Source organism: Aptenodytes patagonicus, chromosome 4, assembly GCF_965638725.1.
Source record: "Aptenodytes patagonicus chromosome 4, bAptPat1.pri.cur, whole genome shotgun sequence".
NCBI classification, from domain to species: domain Eukaryota; kingdom Metazoa; phylum Chordata; class Aves; order Sphenisciformes; family Spheniscidae; genus Aptenodytes; species Aptenodytes patagonicus.
Genome location: NC_134952.1, coordinates 30947810 through 30972949, shown reverse-complemented (window position 1 = coordinate 30972949; position 25140 = coordinate 30947810). Strand labels below are relative to the sequence as shown.

Below are 25140 nucleotides of genomic sequence, written 5' to 3'. Positions count from 1 at the left end.
GTCCTTGTCCAAGGAACTTGTTTTTTAAACCAGTAAAACAGGGAATTTCTCAGGATACAAGTTTGCAGACCACATGGCAGAAGGTGGTCTTTGGGAGGGTACAAATAATGTTGCACATGATTACGTGGGGAGTTAAGATGTCAGGACAAGCAAAGGCATTTGTCTTTTTTTCGGTACTGTGTCCTTCCCACTCCTACGTGCAGTGCTTTGTTGCACTGAGGAGAGGGGACTGTTTTAAGTTGTATCCCCCTGGCCCCCTTTCCTGTGAGCTGATGGAACAGCAGTTCCAAGAATCCTGTAAAACACACCACTGCAGTATTCTTTGAACAATCACATGTATGATGTGAATTTAAAATGAAAGATTATTTTTGCTTGTATGGCAAAGAAAAGAGCAGCAAGAATTAAAACTGGAAAGGAGATTAAAGTCTCCCTTTAAGCTGGGTAATAGACTTTTTTTGAATGGTTGATTCTATTCTCTTGATTTTTTTTTTCTTTTTTTTTTTAACTGGGGAACAAGCATCTGAAGGATATCAGAGTGATGTTTTTCTTAACACTGAATTAATTACAAACTAAGCTTTGGGGGGATGGTTCTTGGATCTTTGTGGTATTTTCAATTTTATTTCTTAAATATTTCCTTTATGCCAGCTGTAGATATTAATTAAAAAAACCCCCACAACTTTTTTGCATGCATAAGTTTATAAAAGCTTGCAATAAGAAGGTAATTTGGGACAGTGTTATTCTTGAATGAGCTGGGAATTTATGGCATAAATTAGAGTAATTTTACTTTCTGGAATGTTAATATTAAAAAGGAAACGTTAATACTACAGTAAGAAAATCCAGATGACGCGACTATATTACTTCTTATCCACTGAAAGTCTTGCAGAGGAGGAAGGGTAAACTAAAACAATGGATGGCAAGACTCTTTCAGACGGGGAGAGGGAGAGCTGCGCGCTGTAAACCGCTTTTGGATCTGCTCCGGTATATTGTTGGTGGTTCAGCAGCAGCAGGGTGTTGTTGGAGCTCCCTGTGTGTCCCTGCTTCTGGGGTGCTCCTCCAGCTTTTCCGCTGCTGGACACTTCCCCCTGCCCGGAGCTGCGCACTCCTGCTCTCCCGGGACCAGGCCTCCTGCCTCTGCTGCAGTGCCCTGCTGAGTTCTGCTCTTGAGCATTGCTTTAAACCAAAACTTAAACACGCTCCTCCCCCCCCAAAAAATACCCAACCAACAAAAAAAAAAAGTGCCACCACCCATGTACAGCCTTTTCCTATCTGCCTTTCTGAACAAGGTGAGCAGCACTTTTATGGAGAAAAGGAGGTCTTCACTGCAGGATTTATGAAAAGCAGACATCACATCGCATTAAAAAAAAAACCTGAAATTTTTCTTCACCAATGACAGGAGAAATTACAGCCCAGCCCTGTGCTTTTAGGACTCATGCAGTGCCACTGAGGTCCATTTTCAGGGAGATGAATTGGGCTTTACAGGGTTTTTCTGTTGATACCTTTCGCCTTTTCAGCAATCCAGCCAGGAGATGCTTCTCTAAATGGTGGATTGGGCAGTAGGAATGCCCCAAACACAGCATCCCACACCACCACCATGTTCCTGGGCTGGCAGTCTTCCTGCTCACCACTTTATTTTACTCATATGGTCTCAGAGCACAGTCCTGAATCGAGGCCTATTCAGAGTTTCCTTATTGTTTGAAATTTCTCAAGGCATCTTCTTGTTGGGAATAACAGCCCCAGCTGCATCAGCTTCTGGGGTTTGTCAGTCAAGACAGGCTTTCCAGGAGACGCTTTCTGCTCAGTTTCAAACCAGCCTGAATAAGATGAACATAATTGACTGTTGCCACAAGATAAGATGAACAAGCTGATAAGATTTATTATATCTTAAAATAAATGTGTATATTTGCCCGGATCCTTTCAACACGGGACCCCCTTGAAATGGAAAAAAGGAAGGGATGAGAGGGGCGTGCTGAGGGTGGAAAATTCTGTGAAGAGGTCAAGACCTCTGGCTCGCCTGCGCTGTGTAACGTGCAGCATTACTAGAAGACTTCGCTGCCGCTCTGCAAAACCCCGGTTTGCTGCAGTAGTGGGTTTGTTGAAGTAACCGGTCAAGGAATCGTATGAGGGTTCTTCATCCAACCAGGTTCCTGGCTAATAGGTGCCATGTTTTTTTCAATCACCTGTTATGACAGGCCTCAGAAGCCTTAGAAGTTGTCTTCTAGATAAGAGGGAAGCTTGAAGCTTGTTTTCCTTGAGATAAAGAATGAATTGGGCTGACAAGCTCTCGGCATCAGCTGGGTGGTTCTTCCTTATCTGTGCGTCTCAGCCCACAAAAAGGACTTATGGGGGTTGTGGGAAGCTAGACTGCTCAAGACTTTGTTCCTTGTGCTTTGAGGACCTCTAACTGCACTGTTTGTCTGGGCTACCCAGGCTTACTAATGAAAGTTTTCAGCCAGAATTCAGTTTTTTTCCTGGGCCCTCTGACGCTCGCATAGCTGTCCTCAGAGTGCAAGGATTAAGAGGTTCGAGATGCCGTCGCCTATAGAATTTGCTAGTTGAAAATGGCAAAATCCAGAACCCTTCATGCTTTACTTTTTGAAGACATATTTTTAGTTCTTCTGGAGAAGGACTCCCTGTATCTATAGTATTCTCAATATAATCTCTATTTGAGTACTGTCATTAAGTCCCAAGTTTCTGACTTCTTCCTTTGCCCATGGAAAGACACAATAAATTTGAGTGTTACCCAGATGTTATCCAACCATCAACAGGTCTCTGAGTACTTGTATCTTCAGCTGGGTAGCACAGCAAGGTAACTTAATGTCTGTAAGGAAATTCAGTGATACAAACCCTCAGGTAGTTTATCTTCTGACTGTTTCCTTGTTAGCATTGCTCTCTGTTCGGCAGGTACCTTCCTTGCAAGATGTAAAGAAGGACAAATCTCTTTCTGATTAACTATCAGAAAGAGTAACTACTGATGTCTGCAGTCAGGGTAGAAAGGGAAGATCTTTATGTTGCTTACGGGCAGTGTGTTTTTGGCTGTCTGCAGCATTTCTTTTAAAACTGACATCCCTTTCTTGTTACGTTAATGCTTTTGTTTATGAATTTTGCAAGTTTCTTTTTTCCCCTGTGTAAGTTTGCAAAATGCTTTTCTCTTGGTGTGGCCACAGTGTGTTTTCCTGCAGATGTGTTCAGAGTTCAATAGCAGCATAAAGACTGTGTCTGTTTAAGTAGTCTTTATGAATCTTCAGAGTGAGCTCCGATCTTTCTTGTGTTACAGTATGATCTCCCAGTAACTGTTGCTTTGGCTGGCGTTGTGAGATTTTTCTAAGACTAGCTCTCACTCTGCTTGGCCAGCTGCCTTCAAGTTTGCCTCCTGAATGACCCAATAACGACGTTTTAAAATGGAGTGATATGCATTGGCCTTATTACATACTGCAGAATTACTCGTTTGCTGTTCAAAGAATAGTGCCAGAACAGAGAGTGACCGAGTGACCTGGAGGGGTGTTTTAGTTTATCATTCTCATACTATAAAGTAAGCCTGCTGTATCTTACAATGGAGAAAAATGTGCCATAATAGACTGATGAGAACAACAAATGATAGCTGCTCATTCGGATGACAAATCAGTGTTTGGGAAGGAAACAGTATTATCTGCTGGCAACAGGTTTGGTTGCAAGTTTTGACTGTATGATTGGGATTCTTTCATGATTCCAAACTTAATGGAAATAGGAATCAAAGCTTACACAGGCTAAAATTTATGTGAAGTGAGCTATTTACCTGGCAGAGCTTTAAGATGCTTTTACTCTGGAAAGTAGACAGAATCTGTGCACAGAGAAGTACTTTGTTTTTATTCAGATAAATACTTACACAACTGTTAATTTTAATTTTTTATAATTGATCCAAAAATCCAGCCGCCTCTTCTGTTGTTTAGCATGACTAAATAATATTTAGCATGGCTTCTGTTATTTAGATGGCAGATCTTTGGATTCTAATTCATAATGCCTGGCTCCAGTGCTCATCTCTCTTCGTGCATCTTGTTTTCCTGAAGTGTAGCAAAGAAATGCTGAAATGGGTTTTGCTGCTTTATAGCTGCTCACAGTTTCAAAAGTGGTTGTGAAAATTGACCAAACCAAGCCAGTTTTTATGCCCCGATGAACTGCAGCCCAGAAGCGGTCCTTCTGCAGACTCTGGACAACTGTGCTACACCAAGTACCACTTAATTTCCGTAGATTGTGAATGTATTTTCTAAAATTATCTTCAGCTGGGAAAGATTCCCATTCCCTGTGGGAGAGAAAAGTTTTATGACCTTACCTAAATCTCTCCACGACTATACTACTTATTTAAATAAGCAACCAGAAAAAGAAATCCATATTGAGCCATTTTCAATTACTGGAAACAACCACAGAACACGCACTGAATGTGTATGCTGCACGTGGATGCTTGAGCTCCAGTTACCCCTTAGAAAAAGGAAATTAACCTCGACAGACAAAGTTGCAGTTCTTAGTGATAGGGGAACATGTTACGGCTTCAAACACGTCTTTTCACAGGTCGGAAAATACCATCAATGATACACTTGGTTTGATGGTAAGGAAGGAATGTGGAGGAGGAGGGAAATTAGACAGCACCCAACACACTTCTTATACAAGCCCTTTTTAGGAGGAGGATGCAGCGTTAATATTGAATGACTACAAAAAGCCACCGAGATTTTAGATTAGGACAAAATTCTGCTCTCCTTACTCATTCTGTGGTAGGCAGAAGTGTATCAGGGAAGGGTTGTGAGAAGATATCCAGAACACAGGGTAAATATATGCAGTGTAGACAGAAGTCCTTATCTTGTTCTCTATGACAGATCAACCAGAGTATGGAAGTGGTTATAAAAATGAAAGCCTGAGGCTGGAGCTTTATTTTTTCTGAATAGCTGTCAGTTTGGTTTTGAAGGCTAGAATTGGCCATATTAGGTTTGCGTGAGATCTGAATAAGCTAGGGCTCTAGGTTTGCATTGAAACTATGACAAATATGTTACTTTGAAGTAAGAGAGGGCAATAAGGAAGATATGCAGGGCCAAGCTCTCAAGTTGATCTACGTTTGCTTTCACCAACATGCTAGCAGAGAATCTGGCCCTGCATGTTCAAACAAAATGTCTTTAAGATGTAAGGTCTGCTTCAGATTATTTTTTTACTATATATTTTGGGTCTCCAAGTCTCTATTTGAATATTTGTTCTCAACTCATAAAGAGAGTATCTTTGACTGTTTTAACTAGTCCATGCCATAAGACTTCATAAGCAATGATTTTTGTGGTAACGGAGTCACTTATGGAAAGGATTGTCTTTCCTTCTGTGATGAAGACATGTTCCTGTACATTAAGCCTTCAAAATGGCCTAGTCAAGAGCTTGCATCGGCAACTCAAGGCTTTAGGCCAGCAAATGAGGGAGGGAGGTCAAAGGAGACTACCAAAAAGTGGCCTCGTAAATCAAAAACATTGAGGAGAGGGAATTCCTGGCATTCCATGGTATCTGGGTTTATTTTCTTACATTTCTCTAATAAGAAAAACACACTTCAGATGTGTTCTTGGTAAATGTTTTCACTTGTCTCATCTCTCTCTGCTGCCAAATGTGACCCAAAATATATTGGTTTTACATGCCTCGAGGACATCTATTGGATAACTAACCAGTGCATATGTAAAAGTGGACTTGGCACTCTGATGCAATCCCTGAATGTAGATTCAATTGTCAGCACCTCATTACTAACTGTTCTTTCACTGGAATCATTTTTATTAAAATAACCTTATGCAATAGCTTTAAAACACAGAACAGAATGCTCTAAAGTAACCTATTATGTTACATGTAGTATTCCCAAGTAATACATATGTTGTAAGGATCAGACTTTATTTTTAGCATAATTCATTTACTTTGTCCAAAAACGAAATTAAAATCCCTGACAAGTAACTCTTTAATATACACATTTTAAAGACCTGCTTGGCAAGAATTTTGATATACCTTGTAGTGTACAAAATCCTACTCAGAAGCTTTCAGTTAACTTAATTCATAGAGTAACTTGGTCTGGCATTCTGCGTAAGCTGTCCTGCAGCTTGTAGGAACGAAACATTTTACAGAACTGTTTTGTTGGACTAAAAGGCAGCCAAGTTGAAACTCAGACAGGACTAAATGATGGGTATGAATATTAGAAAGTTTTAAGAAATAATTTGCGTTCACTTTTTTCCTTTGCCCTCATGGAGTTTGGCCACTATTAGAGGAGCAAGAGTGAAATTTGGGGTAATGCTGGAATGATTAAGGTCTGCTTTATTCAGGTGGAAGTAGAATTGCTTATTGTGACTTGACCCACCCTGTTTTCCAATTAGCAGATGTGGATATACAGTACTTCACAAGGTAAAGGGAAGGCTTGATGCTGAAAGGCTTCCCAGATACGCCAGAGCCCTCTTGATGCTGACCATGTCTTAGAGCTAGGACTCTTTGCCCAGTTGATAGTTAATCTGCTTTTCTCTTTGCACAGAACATGTTCAAAATCATGTCTGTGTGCAAGATGGAGCTTAGTGGGATTTAATACTTCAAGGATTAGTAAGACCTAAACACCAGTCAGCCTCTGTCAAAACCAGCCCTACCTTCCTGAGATGCATCTTGCTTGCTCTCCTCTGTCTCTCAGTAATCTGCTAGCTCCCTCTGCTTAGGGTGTCAGCAGAAAGGGTTAAAATGATCAAACCTTGTGTTTGGTAAGTACACTTGCTGTAGATCAAAAAGAATAATCCTTAAAAAAGATTATTAAGATCCCTGTTTTATTGGTACGCTTGACTTTCAGTAAAGTTTTTGAGGTAATCCAAGTTTTGAAGGAGACACGCTGAAATTAATATATTTTAAGACAACCAGAGGCATTGGGTTCCAGGATAATAATCATGCAAGATTATAGACTTCAGAGGTTCCTGAAGTTGATAAGTAACTGTCACAAAAGGACTTCAGGCAGAGATGATGATCTGTTTCTTGTTGGTGCAATTGCCAGGCATGGCTTCTGTTTGAGGGCTGTTCACATAACTAATGCTTCCCTTTCACTCATGCTTCAGCTTCAGCCTGGTGAGCAGCAACAGCTCTGCATGGATTCCTTTTCCTACACCCCTTACCTTCCTGAACGTGCCTTTGTTTCATCGAGACTTGCCTCAGGGTAACATCTTCCAGCATTAGCATTACAACAAAGAACATATTGCAGTTTGGACAGTAGTCATATAATGGTGTGAAACATCACTGTCAGTCTGTTTTGTAGAATGTGAATAGAGCTGGCTTCAGAAATGTATTGAGGGAGAGCCTGGTCCTTTGCCAGCCATTTCACACTCATGCTGTTGCTTCTTCCAGGAGTTCAGCAGGAGCAGCCTTACTTGTTTAGAGGAACTCTCTTCCTGACAAAACATTTGATAGCTGCTGAAGAAATAATCTTGTAGCAGTATCAGCTGCCATATGAAATTGCAAAGCTAAGTCTGTTTGCTTATATGACTCCCAGTATGTGTGCATTACAGTGTCATATTTAAATTAAAATTTTCCAAAGTGAACGGGAGCTTTGGTGTACTGGTCAGTAACCCAATTCAGAGTTCTAATAATTTTGTAATTTGCGGACAACAAGGTGTTACGGAATTGAGCGCTAGTTCTCCTTTTCACAGGGTGGTTTGGAGAAGATGAAGAGTCCTGATCTAAGTAGCTTCTCCCTGCAATGTCAGCCTCTTCTGCTTGCTCAGTCTATTTTACAGATTTTGATGTACTGCATTGGATGCCACAGCATATGTAGAGGACAACAATTTATATATGTATTTTCCCTCTGATGTCACAAATAGAGATGATCTGGTTTGTCTGCATGTATAGCTTTGTTAGTGTTGGCATAGGTCATCTGCAGAAGGATAACTACGTGAGAGGTAAGTTAGTCTAGAGTTGCCAAGATTTTGCTTGACGTTTGGTCCACAAGCAGAGCCCTCTTGATCTTGAGACCTGTTGTATTTGCAAGGCTTTCGTGTGTTCTTAGTGCTGCTGGTCACAAGCTTATACATGTAATATAACACATCACTGCTGTAGGTTAACAACAACAATCAATGTGGACTTAGGTTAGAGGGTTTATGTTGCTTGTGGCAGTGGTAAGATATTTATACAGTATTACAATTTTTGGGGTATATTTTTATTCCATCTGTGGAATGTCTGATGAGTATTTTTCTACTCTTTTTGTGCTGATTACATAGCATTTTCTAGAAAGCCACAGTTAGTAAATTTTAAAATTACTCTATAAAAGGAATTACTAGTCATTCTGTAAATCCTCCAAATTAAATTCTGGTTCAATATGGAGCTTATCTTCTTATCTCTTCTATTACTAAGAAAGAAGAAAAGAAAGTGTGGTTTAAGGAAACTGCCAATGTTTCACAGCATATAATCCGGTTGAATACTCCATATTATATTGCTTCCTTATGTTTCACCTTTGGTTGACCTTGAAGTTTACAGGTTTGAGTGGATATTAATGATCTTGGGAATAGCTAAAATAAACAGAACACAAAGGTGATGAGAACCCATAGCTCCCCAAACTATTCGTTGGACTGCGTAGTTTTGTTTTTAACACAGGAAAATGCTGTATTGGCTGGCTGTAATCAGATGAAACATTGTAGAAATGCTGTCTGTCTAAAGGATTATTGAATGTGACCATATTAGTTCAAATATATATATAGTAAATTCTATTGCAAAAGAAGCTCTGAATGTTTTCTAAGAAATTTTTCACTAAGCAACTGTTCTAATATTAAGCTGATACAGAAGTTCTGTATTACTCTTCTATGTAAATGGAATAGAATAAGAGGATTTATAAATTAATTTTCTTTTCAGATACTCTGTGTGTGTGCGTGCATTTGTGCTGACTTTTGTTATGGTAAAATATAATCCAGAGATTATTTTTCTGCTATCTCGAACTATTTTTCTATTTTGGCTTACTGCACACTGGTGTCATTGGTTTACACTATTACTCTTTGATACTGGAAGTGGCAGTGAGTGGAGTTGCATTACTTTTCAATAACATCATTCTGTGCGCAGCTGCATTGTCTCATGTATGTGGTTATTAGCAAGTAAAGTTGTTCTGTGTCATGGATGCTGAAGTATATGTTAATTTTTTTGGCTTTCTGAAGCCAAAAAACTTCTTGTATGTGTATCACAGCATATATATATATATATATATAAATATGTCTATATTTAGATCAACGTGAAACAGGACTGTGGTTAAGATGCTTGTCCTTACAAGTTTACATGATGCTTGGATTGAGGAAATGTTTGATAAAACTTAAGACAGTGGGTTTGGCAAATGACGAACCTGCTTCAGATGGTGGTTGACCACAGTCATCAGGCTTGTGTACATATTCTGTTTTATAAGTATGGCCATCTGTAAAGTAGATATATGAATGAGCCAGAAAAGTTAACTCTCTCTTTTATTTTTTTTTATTTAAAAAAAAGGGGGGGCAAAATGTAGAATGCTGTGTTACCATTCACTTTTGTTGGGAGGATTTTTTCCCCTCTTTTTAATCAATTCCTGATGTGAACTGAATCCTTGCCAACCTTTTAATAATTAATTCTTAAATTTTATTGTAATTCAGATTACCTGTGGGACCAAAAATATGTTAAATTTTAAGAGTCTGATTTACTGTCCATTATCTGTGAAGGAGGGGAAAGGAATTCAGTCCCAAGCAAAGAGCTATAGGTAAACAGAGCAGTCGTGGGGCAGTTTGGGGTTGCCGTGTTGGTTGTGTTTATAACAACCTCCTGAATTGTTTGTTTTTAAGTTCTCCCATGCTCCACTGATAACAGGGAGCATATTTCTTCCTGGTTTGGAGTACAGTGGTCATGGTTTTATTGGAACACAATATTTTATGTGAAACATAGCGGTTTTGCAACTTAAAATTACGATGTTGTTTTAAAAGCTGTTTTGAGATAATTCTTTCACAATTCTTGTCTGTCTGAAATGAGCTTGTGATTTTGTGTATTCTGAGTATTTTTGAGACTTTTGCTACCATGTCCATGAAAATCCTGTCCCATACTTCATATCCGTGAAAATCCTGTCCCATACTTCATATGCTTCATTGTAAGATGAACCAAAACTTATTCTCTCATGATGCTCAGTAACAAATTTAAAGAATACTTTCCTATTCCTGTTGGTCCTAGTCATTGGTCGTGTCCGGTGAATCTTATTTTCTCTTCTCCTAATGGTAATTAACAGCCTGTTTTATCATCCTGCATCTCAAAATGATTGCAAAATTTAAGTTAACTTGACCAGGTGTACAGTATTGCCCTGAAGTGTTGGTATCTGTAGGTATGCCTTTATGAAGCTAAATATAATAGCTTGAATATAATAACTTGCATTTAATAACTGTTCCCTCTCTTATTGCTGTGTTTTAACCAACTTTCCCCTGGCGCACTAAACAGCGTACCCTTCGTTTGTGAGCCGCAGCTTTCAAAGAGTAACCCCTGTGCTCTGCCCATTTGTTTTATGGCCCTGTTGAGTCAGCTGCATGTGAAACCCGTAGCAAAGGAACGCTTGGGCTGTATCCTGTGGAGCTGCCTGGCAGTCCCTCCAGGCTGTTGAGGACTAGGCAAAGCAAGTTCTCTGCTTCCCAGTTTGGTCTGCAAAGTGATCCTGCATGCTGGGTCTGTACTACTGGCACAGGGGGATCCATGCTAAGGTGAAAACAGGGGAGAGGAGGCAAAATATTATGGAATTTTTGACTTCTAGTGGCAAATCATGTCTTTTTATGAACAAGTCTACAGTATTAGTCCAACTAATACTATACTTTCTTGGTATGTATACCTGTATATTGAACAACATACAGTGAACTGACCAATAAACTTCTGATAAAAATGTGTTACTTCTAACACTTATTACTTACAAATATTTCAGCTTGTCCAGAGGAGAATCTATTGTAAAACTTTGTGGCTGATCATCAGCTCACGTTTTTGCTCATACGCTTTAGCCTTGCTGGCTGCAAGCTGATTTGCAGCACCTTGAATATTATCTCAGAACTGCTTTTAAAATGCCTGACAGCTTCTGTTTTATCTGTCTGCTGTTTAAAATAAGTGTTTTAAAATAAATTGGTGGCGAAAGGCTGTTAAGAATCTAGTCTATTTTTAATTATTTTTTCCTGTATCTTTAGAATGAGACTTTTTAAATTAAAAAATTATGCTGCTTGTGTCTTGCAGAAAAGTAATCTAATTGTATAATTTGATAATGAAGTTTGCTAACATCTAATAAATAATAATTTGGTCATATAGGACTATGTTCCCTATAGGAGTATTTTAACAGTACAGAAACATTTATATACTAGGAAATACTCCTAGTTTGGGCGTAGTAAATAGCTAAGTATATCACATAGGCAAGGCCTCTAATTTTCTTTTTGGGAAAGTTCAATAGTTTACAGAACTAACAATACAGAAAATGCTTTTATGTGACCCTTCCTGTTGGAGGACTTGATTTATTTTTTGCTCAAATATGCCATGAAGTACTGAAATATCTTCTGAACTTTGCAGTGCACTTTAATTGACAGATTTATTTCTCATAGCTTCTTCCATCAATTTTTGTAGTGGGATTATTGCTTTAAAATTGCTGTTATATTGCAGTATAGAAAAATGCAAATCTCAAAACTGTATGCATTGTTGAGGCAGAAAAGTTGGTGTTTTAACAGCACTCCCCATGACCTTTAGTGAATCAATTGTTTTATCAATCAAATTATGCTAGTATGAGTTAATTAATTAACTTGATCTTGATGTGACACAGCCTTCCTGGAGTATATGCAGAAAGGAGGGAGAGGAAAGAAGGGTCTGTATAAACACCACATGCAAAGGCTGAAGCTATCAGCCCGCCATTAGCCCTTTATCTAAGAGGCTCTTGGCATATAAATCAAACAATAACCTCTCTGTTTTGACTCGGTGCCAAAGTACACAGCCACAGTTGAGTCTAGAGCAGATTACACCCACCCAGTGGCTTGAGGGCTTGGAGTGAAACTGGGAAATAACTGTTAAATTATTCAGGAACACATTTATGTTCTTTAATGTTGGCTGTCAGGCTTTTTTTTTTAGTCCTGTTTGCATGTTCTGATCATAAAAACCAATACACGGAGGCCATTTTAACACACATCTAAGTGAGGGTGTGAGAATAATGTTCTAAGCTGAATGGCTGCAAAGAGCTTGCTTTTAAAAAGTTTTGTGTATTTGCGATGTTGCAATATTTTTACTAATCTATTGTGAGGGTGGTAATATCCAACGCTCCTTCTGCAGTTTTCTGCAAGCACAATACCAAGATGACATTAGCTTTCCGTTTATCTTATTTTCTAAGGTTAGGATGGGTTGAAAAATAGCTTAAGTTCCCACTGGCTATGAGGTGCATTTAATTAGGCTGAGCAGATTTGGCAACCATATAAAATGTCCAACAGCAGAATTACAGTCTGCTGCTAAGAGCCATTTTAAAACTTCAAAAAGTTGTTATTTTACTCTTAGAAATAAAAAAGTATTAGTCCCTTCTGGGGATGTGCAATTTGCATTTACCTGAAAATAAACATTTTGGGTTTTTTTGGTTTTCTTCGAAGAAAGCATTGCTGCATCTTCAGTTGAACACACGTTGGATAGCCCATCGAGTGCATGCTCTTGGGATGTGCACAAATACACAGCAATGCTAGAGACTGAAGTCCTGGAAATACTGATAGCTGTTTCTATATAGAAAAATTTTGATAAATTACATTAGAGCTGTTTGGTCACTTTCAGAAGGGTGAAATGAAGAGGAGCTTCTTTCTCTGAGTCCAGCTGCGTCTGGGCAGCGTGGCGGTGTGGAGGTCAGCTCTTCCGCAGCATCCCCATGGCATTCCCCGCAGCATCCCCATGGCATCCCTGCAGCATCCTTGCGGCGCGGAGCAGAGGCTATTCAGGGGAGGCTGTTCCACATGTCGCTGTTGGTTCTTTCCAGTGGGGGCTGCTGTGCGTGGAGTAGGGTGCAGTCGGGGACTTGGCTGTCCTCCCCCGGTTGTCAGGCTGGCGTGCATCTCCAGGAATGCGCAGTATATCCGGTGTAACCTTGGCGCAGCCTCCGCTGTCTCCGAAACAGCAGGGGAATTGGAGGAGGGAGGATGTCTCTTGATACGTGGCCCCTCGCTCCAGGCTCATAGCCAAATCATCGCATCTTATCGCAGGCTTGTGCTTCTCTTCGGTTTATCAGTATTCGAGTGACATATTGCCAACAATGGATTTGTCCTTTGTAGTAATGGTCTTCTAACCACTCGGGTGGTGTTTTTTGAAGTGCTGTGCACTTAATGTGGATGTTGCATCGTCTTTAAACAAATGTGAGTTATTGCAAAGGATACGTTGGCAGCACACTCTTTCTTTTTTAGCAGTCGCTCAGTTTTGGGCAGCTTTGTGGTATTGATGAAGCACCAATTTAATCTTTACTGAATTTTTCCCTCCTCCCTTCCTCTTGGGAAAATATACAGGCGCAGCTGAGCTGTAAAGCTATATAGACATAAGGTGAAATTTTTGCTGATATCTGAAGCACAGAATCTGTCTCATGTTGAGACTATCACAATTTTCCTTCTGATTTTTTTTTAATCTGTGAAAGTACAAACACGACTACTTTGTTACGCTTGAAATGCTGTCATTTCAGCTGGTTAATTTCTGAAGCCCACTCACTGTTGTTTTCTGTCACTTATTCAGAGCCTGCATCAGCAAGTTCCTTTTTGAAATCCCATGTCCTTTGCCAGGTGTAGCAATAACCACATTTACTTATTCTTCCTTCCTTAACATCTTGCTTGTATGATGTCCTCCACCTGGTTACTTGCTGTTTCTGATGTAGGCTGTGCTTTCACCTGACCCCAAGCAGTTTAAAACCAAACCAAAACTGTACAAAGTCATCTTTTTCTTTCTTGATTTGAGCTACAGGAGATCTGGGAAGGAAACTGGATGTAGATACTGACTTCTCAGTTTGGCCTTTGAAAAGGTTGTGGAAGAGACTCGACCTGTTTTGCAGTAAGCCTGGGGACATGGCAAGGGTTGCACGTAACTGAAAGACAAAGTTTGTTATGCCAGTGTTTTATAAGGAGAAAACAGGATGACCTGAATTTGTCCTGTTAGGCAAAGCAGTCCAGGCAAAAATCCAGTAATAGATAATGTACATGTCAATTTCCATGTCCTTGACTGGAAATTAGATCATATTAAAATAATTTGTAATAGCTTGCCAGAGACTACAGATGTGGCTGATAATTTTGGTGATTATGGTATGCTGCTTGGACAAGAGTGTTTGACTTGTTTTCATTTGGTTAATTATACATACTGATTGAAGAAATACATTACCAAACTAATATTATAAATGCTACGGGGGTTAAGGATGGCCTATTGGTAAATCTGAAAACATAATCGTAAATGAGGAACACTTAGTCATTGAGTGGACCTATTTTCTAGTATGGGCTTATTGCTTCTCGACCTTTTGCTCTTGCATTAGTGACCTGGAAGACCATATTTTAATAACTTACCAGTAATAGACAAGACCTGGAGCAGTAAGGGAAGTAAATATCTTTCTATACTGGTGGTGTGAAGCAAGAGGCATATCATTTCAGCCAAGTCTACAATTGTGGTGTTGTGCGTTGGACCACCCAGGGGTAGTAAGTGTCCCCAGGTTTCTGTCTTTGCCTTTAGGTTTGCATCTCCTCTGAGGGTTTGTTCTGCATTGACTAGAGCTTGATTTCACCTACTTCCAGACTACTACTTCCAGCTTGGTAATAGCACATCCCAATGCCACCAACCTCCCCTGTTCTCCCCAGGTGCGTTCAAAATGAGTAGCTTTGAGACTAAGCCTACAGATGATCACAGATAGGGGCACTTTCTGTCTGTCAGATAACCTTGGCAGTATTGTCCTTGCAGGACCAGACCAGACCAGATCAAGAGAATAAGTTACAATTATTTTAACAGATGCAAGATCAGGCATTTGATTATCAACCTGTAAATGTCTAGATCAAGCAAATTAGTTCAGGGATCTGAGCTGTGTTTAAAAATTACCAACTTTTTCCTATCTGACTCAATGCATAGTCCCACGTGGAACGTGTTGCCACAGCTGAAAGGGGTGCCATGGGAATGAGAACAAGTTACCCCACAGTGAGTGTTGCTGAAGCCAGCACGCAATCACCAAAAGAACTGCTTACCAAACTGCACCCTTACTTCTGCTCAAGGCTTTGGCTTTTTCACCCTGGCATCTTGCTACCAGTGAACAGCAGATTTCATTGAGCAGTCTTTCCTTTGGGTATTGTAAATTTGGGAAGCCAGCTAGTTAGCCACTTCCTGGCTAACTTGTTCTATTCTTTATTTTTATTTTTATTTTTCCATCTCTCCTATCTTTAATTAAAGAAAGAGTGCCTCTGGAGGCTGCAAATCAGAGCTGCTTTGAATCGCCTGCAGCTATCTTTGGTCAGCATAGAACACCCAGTCTTTCTGACCTGCTTCTCATCAGCACCTGTTTCTTGGCACTACTGCCAGCTGATGTCTCATTTTAGGATTTGTATAGATTATAGGTCTGATGATTTGGTCCTTTTCCCCTCTTTGTCTTCGTGATTCAGCTTTGAAAACTGGCATGCAAATACCAGAAGTAGGGAAGCTGCATCTTTTAGGTGTCTAGATTTCTTCCTCTTCCCTTATAACCTTTTTTGTTGTTGTTTTAAAGTCCAAATTATATGCAGTTAAATTTTAATCAGTTTTGGAACAGAGAATGGCTCATTAAAAAAATGTAACATTTATGTATGAGAGGAAGGGAGAAATTTGCAATTATCAGATGTCTGTCAAAACCCTTGCTTTATGTATATCGAATGGTATAGCTGTGTCTAACAGGGCTTTTCAAAGACTTCAGCCTTATCTCTGGACATAACGTAATGTTTTCGTTTAATAAACTTCTAATTTGTCTACCAGAAAACTGCTACGCTTGGTTTTATTATATTCTGTTTTCTGAGATGGCTGGTTGATTAGGTACTATGACCGTAATGATAACAGGAAGGGACAGGGTGTCAAAACCTGTGAGCAAAACTCTAAGCTTGTTGGTGAAACTGGTTAATGGCAGAAGCCCCTGAATTTTAGTGCTGTCTTCTCTTTGTCAGGCTTGCCGTGCCCTGCAAAACATTTGTGATAGAGATGCACAGAAGTGTGCACTGTAATACTTACCTGTTGTTGTGACATTTATTTTGAAGGGTGGTTTAGAGTTCCTGATCTGTATTGCACTGTAACTGTAAAGAATTTATTTTTTCTTAAGCAAAACACCGTGATTCTGATGATACCTTTAAAGGTTTTGTAATGCATAAAATATTTAAAAAAAAAAAAAATCTACTTAGTTTCAGAAAATTACTTTCAGAGTGCAGCAGTTCACTAGATAATGTATAAAATCAATAAATAATCCTTGTGAAGTCAAGGATTGCAAGAGGAAGGAGAAATTTGAATTGGGGTACTGGATCCCATACAAAGCACTGATTACAGCACCAGTGTCATTGGATTAGGGCATTTGAACCAAAGCAGAGGAACTGCTGGGAAAAAGAGGAGGAGAAGGGCACCATGACAAGAGCTGGAAGGCAGTCGCAGACAAATGTCTCACCAAAAGGGGAAGATAAGATAATACTGTTTCCGAGTGTTAGAAATCTCTAAAAGGAAAATGTTGTGGTAACTTCTCAGATCAGGCAAGAGGCAACACCAGAGCCCTGGACTGCATCCTACTGACTCATTCCCAGCAGCCATTCCTGTCTTGTCATTGATGAAATTGTTCAAAGTAAAAGCCCTTTTCTGAAGGTGTAATAGCGGGGGAGCGAGAAAAGTGTCTTCAGCAGAAAACATACAAGTACTTTTGTTGCTCTTTCTGGTTTATATTTCAAAAAAAATGGCTGAGCATGGGAACTGTTGCTTTCTGTGGGTTGACCTAGTCAGTTGGCTATGTATGTGAGCTATTAATATATATAGATCTCATCCTGTTTATATGTTGTTCTATATATGATACCTAAACCACTAGGTATTCTGCAAAGCAGTGGGAAGAAAAATGTCTACAGAAACTCAGTGGATTACACAGAGATCCAAGCATGCAGGAGTGTGGTTGACCCCCATCTGCTTTTAGGCTGTACCACAGTTGTTTTGCTTTTTGTTATTTTTGGTGTGCTAAAGCAACCTTCAGGGATCGTGCAAACTTAGGTCCTTGGGATTAAAGAAAACCTACTGTGACTAAAGGAGGAAGAAAGTTTACAAAGCAAAAAGCAAACCTCCCACCCCCCCTCCATATTTTTCTTTCTTAGTACATTAGTATGACTCATTCTTACTTTTTTTTAGTTTAAAATAATTAGTCTGTTATTTTGGAGGGGTTTTATTGTTTAAACTAGTAGCAAATAGAAGTACCAGCTTAAACAGGGACTTGTAGTGATTATACAAGTGTAGTATATGTTGCTTTCAAAGACCTTGCAGTCTAAATTGACAGGACTGATCAACATGTGGCATGGCAAGGGAGAGCAGCAAGCAAGGACAACAGGTAGAAAAATGGTGCAACCTTATCACATACATCCTGACTTTTACTGAGGTCTATAGATGCTTTTGGGATGAACTTTCCACACTTTACTATTTGCTAAATATCTTTGTGAAGTATAGGATTGAGAAAGATGAGACTGCAAAAACCTGTGCAAAATTTGGGACACTTTTATTTTAGCTTCCTTATGTTGTTTTCCTTTGTTTTAAAGTCTTAGCTCCTGGTGTCTCTGTTTATGTGAGAGAGACTGCTCATATTCATGGTGATGAAGAGAATTGGGAAAATAAGAACAGGTTAAAATCTTAGAAAACAGAAGCTTGACTTTTCTTTCAAATAGGAAGAAAAATATTTTTTAAAATAGCTTCCTGCTGGTTTAGGCCTGATTCCTGATCTCTATAGATTTTTATTTGGAGCTGCATGTTTAGGAAGGGATTAGCTAACAGGCAAAGCGGTGGCCTCTTGCAATCCAAACCTCAGGCGCGCTTGTAAATGACAGTGAAACGTACCCTGTGAATGTGATCTGAACAGGGTCAACAGGCTGCATTTAAAAGTGATGCTGGGTGGGTAAGACTAAATCATAATAATTGAGTAGATAGTCTGTAAAAATAGCATACCCAAGGATCCATTACTTAAGGGAGATTGTGTTGAAGCATCTGGTTGCGCTGGAAAACTCTTTCCTATTTCTTGCACTATCATACATTATAAATCAGTGTGCTTTTTCTTGTGAGGAATCCCCTTGGAGCTGCTGCCCATGAACAGTGTGCAGCATCAGTGCTCAGATCACACTTGGTGATCGAGTAGAGGGAGCTGCTGCAGATGCCGGGGCTGCTTTGGGATGTGCTGCCTCTTGCCTCCATCACTGGAGGAAGGTCGAGTTGCACTGTGTGAAAGAGAAATGGAAAGACTGTGTCAGGTCATCTGATTTTTCCTTTCTTAAAAGGAAGATCCTTCAAATTTCATAGGATGAAATTTGCTTTTCCTATTCATCTGTGGCTCGTTCAGAAGCAGGGTAACTCAACCTTCTTTCCACAGTCCTTCCACCCACGCGGGCCTTGACAGAGGATGGGGGTTCCTGGGATGACACGAGTGGGGCTTGGTGACCCTCTTACCTGGTTTGGGAGATAGCACAGGTTGCTAAACACAGCCCTGCTGTTGCAGCAGAGCATAAGCACAGCTGCTCTGTAATGGGTATCAAATGAATTGTTGAGTTTTTTTATTTTCCATGAAAGAGCGCTTGTTTTGGCATGTTTATAAGCATGTTGTAAATGACATCAAAACGTATTTAGGAGTTAAATGTCTCCTGAGGAAAAAACAGAGGGAAGCTTTTTCTTTAAAAAAGAAAATAAATTAAAAAAAAAATCCAACACAGTTAATCCCAATGTGTGGCTTTAGCCCCAGGCGAGGGTTTTTCCTCCCTTCTCCTCCGCCCCCCACCGAGAAAACACTGAATTCATTCACAACAGCAACAAATGCAGTGTCCTGGAGGAGAGAGAAGACTGACAGGGAACTGAGTGCAGATGAGCCACACAAATTCCTAATTTAAGCTTAGCAACAATAAAAAGGAAATCCGTAAATACAGAAACCATAAGGACAGTTGCGTTTTGCTATGGGTTATTCTTTTCATGTAAGGCAAATCCATGAAACCCAATGTGACGGTAGTTCATCAAATCATACCAACAGCCTTCAGCGTTGGAAGTATTGGCTTTGGGATTTAAACTCCCACGAGGAAGTTAGAGCCCATCCTTTCCATAGATTTTTGGTAACTAAAGAAGTTTGGACTGTTTCTAATATTACCATGGTTTAACAGTAGTGGTTACTTTGAGGCTGACATACTTATTTATTATATATGAATTCTAATGCTTTATAATTGGTAGCAAAACATTCTAGATTTTTTTTTCTGTAAAACTGTAGCAACTGTTCCACTAAGAAAAAGAAAGCTTTTGTATTGCTTTATTTTTGCTTGTATCCTGCCCACCTCGGAGAAGTTACTAAGTAGAAGCACTCATCTTAAAATATAAATGTTGTCTTAAGCTTACTGCATTATTCAAGCAATGTTTAGTGTAACCCTGTCATTTTCTTATAGTGATCCAGCTGCCAAAGCTCTCTGGGAGTCCTTCATGAACCTCAAACAAAAGGAAGCTGTGATGGAGGCTAGGAGACACCTTGTGGAGGCTGCGAGCAGAGAAAATTTACCTATTAAGATGAGCATGGGTGAGTAGTGTGACATACCCTTCCCTGCATAGTGGTAATATGAAAGATGATGTCAGCTCCTTTTCTTCCACTTAACCCTCTCGAGGAAAACTCATCCCCATCCTTGGCCCATCCCCATCCTTGTCAACGGATTTCAGGTGAGCATCGTGACTACCATAGGATCTTTCTGGTATGTAAGTGAGACACAAGTGTTTTCTTCTAAATATAACAACCTTAAAAAGACCGAGAGCAGTGGTGAAGCAATGGAATTCTATGAAGGAGGGTTTTAAAGGCATGCAAATGGTTAGCAATGCTGCTTGTCTTTATTCTGCAAAGCATGAGAATTTGGGTATTCTTAAAAAGTCAGCAGGATTTGTGTCCTGGAAGCAGGAATTGCAAATAGCAGCTGATCTGATGGAAGTTGGATATGATTACATTATACAGGTAGTGATTACATTATGTAGGTAGTGAGGTTTACGTGAAGTAAGGCTGCCTGGCTCAAGAGAGTTTAAGCTGAAAACCATGTCTAGGCACTCTTGAAACCTGAATTCTTCAAAATATTAGAGATACAGAATATAACATAATGACTTTCAAGAGCTTTTTTAGAACCTCATTCTCAGTATGTACCATATTCAGTGAAATGCAAGAATTGATATCATATTAGGCTTATAAAAACAATGATACTGCTCAATACTGCAATAATTTTTTTGCATTTTATGTACTCTAAGAGTATTTTATGCTGAACTTTTCATCAAGAGGGAAAGGTCCTCACAGAATAGGAATGATAGGCTTTTATTTGGGACTCCAGAGTAAACTGCCAAAATATTGTAGAAGAATTAGATGTACAGCCAACTCATGAACTCTTAACAACTATAACGTTTCATATATTGTATGGTCTTTACAAATACCTAGAGCATACATTTAGGAGATTATTAATCAGAAATACTAGATCTGTGCAACAGTAATGCTGTAAGCTGTTTTAAAGAAATGGAAAAGGAGCAGCTGTGAGATGGCTATTACAAATTTGTCTGAAGGAAGTAAGGCACAGTAAAAGATAAAATCTTGTTTAAGCTTTTGCTGATAATGTGTGTCTGAGTATTCACCATAATAATATTAAGAATCCCTACTGTTTTTCTATTTCATGTGCCTTAAAAAAAAGAAATAATCAACTTTGTTTTAAAAGTAATTACTTCCTGTCTTTGAGAGGTACCAATCCATCTACCATCTTTGCTGCTTTGTGTGAATGATTAGATCAGACACCTTTTCCTCTGTGTCCCTTTCCCATGGTATCCTGTGAAGGCTGCAATAACCTTGTTTTTAACCATATTAGCTGACACTTGTTGATGGCAGTCTAAATGTCTGACATACGTGGACCCAATATAGTGCTATGCAGAAACATCTAAGAGTTGATGGCGAAACAAATTTCTGGCACTATCATTCTTGAGGCTTGTTTTTGTTTGGAGGATGCAATATAAGTTGGATTGTAGCTATAATCTTTATAGGAGTTTGTTATTTATTTTCTGAATTCTGTATTTATCTTGTACTACAATCATAATCAGTTTTTAACTTTATAGTTAACTTTGTAGTTGAACTTCAGAGGGAGAAATAAAATTCGAGGCAGTCTTGAAAATGATAAACAGGGATAAAATGAGAAACAAGGAAAGGAGGGCACTACAGTCACCAAAATCAAAACTTCTCATTGAGCATAAATGCTGAAAACCTGAAACTCATGCCCAGATGTCACATTGTCCAATGACATATTTATTAATGACATTTTAGAACAGATCTGCATCTTTACAGTGTTCATCAGCCATCGTGCTGCAGAACACCTTAACACTGTAGGGAAGCTGGAAACTGTGTTGTTTATCAATTGCTGCTTTTGCTGAGAAGGAAAAATTCTAGTGGCCTGTTCAGATCCCGATTGCTGTGTTTAGTCGAAAGGCTCCTTGCTTCCACTGCAGCTGTGATGTGAGGCAACACTGGCTGGAGAGAAGGGAAATGCTGTCACTCTTTCTGCTCTGTGCTTATAAGTGAGTTTTTATTATTTTACCTCAGGTTCTGCCTGTATCGGAAGATCTCGGTGTATTGTACGCTGTTTTTCCCAACACTTAGGGTATTTTCTGAGTTTTTTATGGCCCTAATATTAAATGTCAGAGAGTTGTTTTCTAGCATGAAAGTTGCCTCTTACTCTCTTTACTAAGACCAGCTGTGTCAGATGGTAAGAGTATTTTCCTTACTACTATTTTTTTGCTTTTTTTCCCCCTGGAAATAAGGAGTGAATTACATTTGAAAGCAAAGCTTTGAATTCCATTTGGTGTAGCCGAGCCCTCCTGCAGTGGCCACCTGCCTGAAAAACTGCATCATGTGTGACACTGGCAGCACAGGAGCCCTCTGCAGCGATGAGAAACTCAATCCCATCCTGTTTCTGTATTTTCAGTGCAAGGAAAATAAATTTTGTTGTTTTCTGGACTTTGAAAGGCTTCTCATTACTCAGAGGTGTGTGTGTGCTTGCCCACGTTTCCTCTGCAGCTGACGTGCCTGACGCCCGGCTTTCCTCTTTCTCTGCCTGGCTGCGTGTGGCAGGAGCTCTGACAGTTGTGGGAGGACACACAGCTCAAGATTTTGCTTTCTGATATCTTTTGAATGTGTGCTCCTCCTGAGAGGGAAGGAGAGTAGGAGAACTGTAGAAGAGGACATGTCTTCTCCCCAACACCCCCAAATATCTGCAGGCCACTGAGAACTCCATCTTCTCCCATTGAAATCAGCAGGAGTGGAGAGAGGAGAGGAGTTCTGAGGAAGGAGAAGAAAGGGAAATAAAGGAAATCAACAATTTTGGCCACATTTTTTGAGCTGAGTAGATTGGAGTGCTGCTTTCAGGTGCTCTTGGTTTGCATATTCATTTTATTAGTTGTATCAAGGAAAGTGATAGAGGGGATGTATGGAAGTCCTATTGACTGTTTCAGAAGGGTTCAGTGTAGAAAGAAGGCGGCTGAAGATAGGATGAGCAGAGCTGGCAACATTTTTTTGAAAGTTTTGGTGGATGAACTCTTGGAGCAAGCCCAGTTTCAAATTTAAGACCAGGTCCATGACATTTGTAAATAGAGCAGGATTCTCTCCTTTTTCTGTAGCCGTCCCATGCTCAGGTTTTCAGGTGGGCCATTAAGTGGTCTTATACCATCTTCAAGGAAGATTTGCATTTTTTCTTTTTTTCTTCCATTTATGTCTGAGGAAAGTACGTATTTTATCTGTCATTTCACTTTGTGAGTGAAAGAACTACACTGTTGTTACAAACTTCAGCAAGTGACACAGGCTAGTAAGCTGTTCAGAAAATCCAGTTTCTTTTTTAAAGAAGAATTGCAAGTCTCGGGAAACCACATCACAGAGGGAGACAAAGTGCCAAGTGATGGTCCATAAACCCAACTAGAACACAAAACTATGGACCTGCTGTGCCCTTTGTTTACAGAACAAAACCTGAGCTTTATAGCTATGCAGCATATTTGATTTTCTGAGGTCAGCCCTGGAGAAGGCAGGCAAAGCACTGTGCAGAATTCCAGCCAGCATAAAGGCTTTACGCGTGGTACATCCGGTTTACTTATTGTTTAATCCATTCCATCCATAAATACATAACATGGGTATATGGATTTTGAAGACGTAATTTCATGTGGAGTTTAGTAATGCTGCCAGTATTGACTTTTGGGGAGTATTTGTTTGGTATTGCTTACTGTGGGCATGCTGACATTGAGACCCTTCCTTACAGGATGGTATAAATGCACTGAAACCATGTTGCTAACATAGTAGTTACATCTAAGTTTTGCCTTAACCCTTTCAGCTAGATACATTTCCCAAACAGTATGTTTTTGCATGTAAACAGGTGGAGCTGTCTTTTGCTAGAAGTCCATTTGAAATAGAGGCATCAAAATATTCCATATATACACACACACGCACACACACTTAAAAAACAAAACAAAACCAACCAAAAGCCCAAAAAGCTTTTTAAGAACTACATCAGCTCCATTTTGCCTCTGAGGCGGTTGCATTTGTGTTTTGGATACCCAAGTGAATGCTGATAAATATCTGGGGAAGATAAATATTTGCCAGGTTCTGGTCAGATATCCCATTGTGTAGGTGTAAATGTGTAGGCGTAAATTATTTTGGCATAATAAAAATCCTGGCGTTCAAAGAAATTTATTTAAAGAATTAAGTCTCCTTTTGAAAAGCTCTTTAGAAGACAGTTTAGAAGATCATCAGAATAGCTTTTTGGTGAGATTTATAGCATTGTGCTAAATTCAAGTGAGATTGTAAATACTGGAAAGGGATTACTTCTGCTCAGCTCTTAAAGGAAGTGGCTGTAAGGAGTTCTGCTCTGAGGCAGCAGCCTGACTTACAGTACGTGGAAAGGTTGCTGGTTTTTCCATTCCTCTATTTCCTGTTCCCTTCTTCATAGGTCTGATGCGTATCTTAATCGTCTTCTGAATGTGGCAGCCCATGAATCTCTTGTTGAAAGCTTTGCTATTAGCATAGTATTTTGCAGTGGTAAAAACTTTGCTACAAATGTTCTTTTGTGGCTTTAGAAACACCCTTGATCTTCTGTTTGAAAAGAGCACAGTAAACCTCGATCGAGTCTGAATTCCTTTATTGTGTCTTTTTACTGGCATGGAGACTGATGAAAGTAGAAACACTCTGGTATAGTAACAGAAACAAAGTGCAGCGTGGCATTACACAAGCCCTTGTTAGCAGAAGAAAAGCCTTTTGGTTTCTTCCCATTTGAACTGTACAAATACAGTTTTAAAAATCAAGCTTACTACAAAATTAGGAAAGCCTCAGGCTTTGTGAAGTAAAAAGGAGTACTGTAACTTTTTCAGATGGGCTGGTTTGCATGGATTGAATCGAACTCTAAAATTTGTTTGGGTAGAAATGGGAAGATCCTGAAATTTTAGCCTGGAGATAGGAAATAACATTTTGAGTTAAAAAAGTACCTTAAAATGGACAGGAAGACATAGATGAATACCTTAGCTAAAAACATACAGAAAATAAAGAACATAAAATGTGCATATTTTTTTTTAATGAATAGTTGCATTGGACTGTAATGGTGTTTAACATGCTATCTATTCTTGACAAGATCAATGTAAAATATTCAAGATTCAATACCATCAATTCCTGGAATAAACTTTAGGCATAAAAGCTACCTGCTAAGAAAATGAGCTGTAATAAAGTAAATAAGTACATACACAACTTTCCAGATAAATCAAGTCTGATCTCAGATATCTAAAATCTACTCTGGCCAACCATTAGGACAATTCTGTGATAGAGACAAGTAGTGAGACAATGTCAGTCTGGGTTTGAGGTCGTGACAAAGGAGAAGAAGGCAGATCAGTATTGCAGGGCTCAAAGCAGTCTGTGGGGTGTTTGAATCCCTTCTGCAGCACGTC

The 25140-nt window shown here is 39.4% G+C and overlaps 1 protein-coding gene across 1 annotated transcript in view; it reads left to right on the top strand.

Annotated features, from left to right (window-relative positions):
- The window catches only part of SCFD2 (sec1 family domain containing 2), a 205613-nt gene that overhangs the window by 14400 nt on the left and 166073 nt on the right, over nucleotides 1–25140 (top strand). The window contains exon 3 of the mRNA XM_076336245.1: nucleotides 19605–19732. Coding sequence (XP_076192360.1) covers nucleotides 19605–19732 — 128 coding nt within the window. The remainder of the gene's footprint in view (nucleotides 1–19604; nucleotides 19733–25140) is intronic.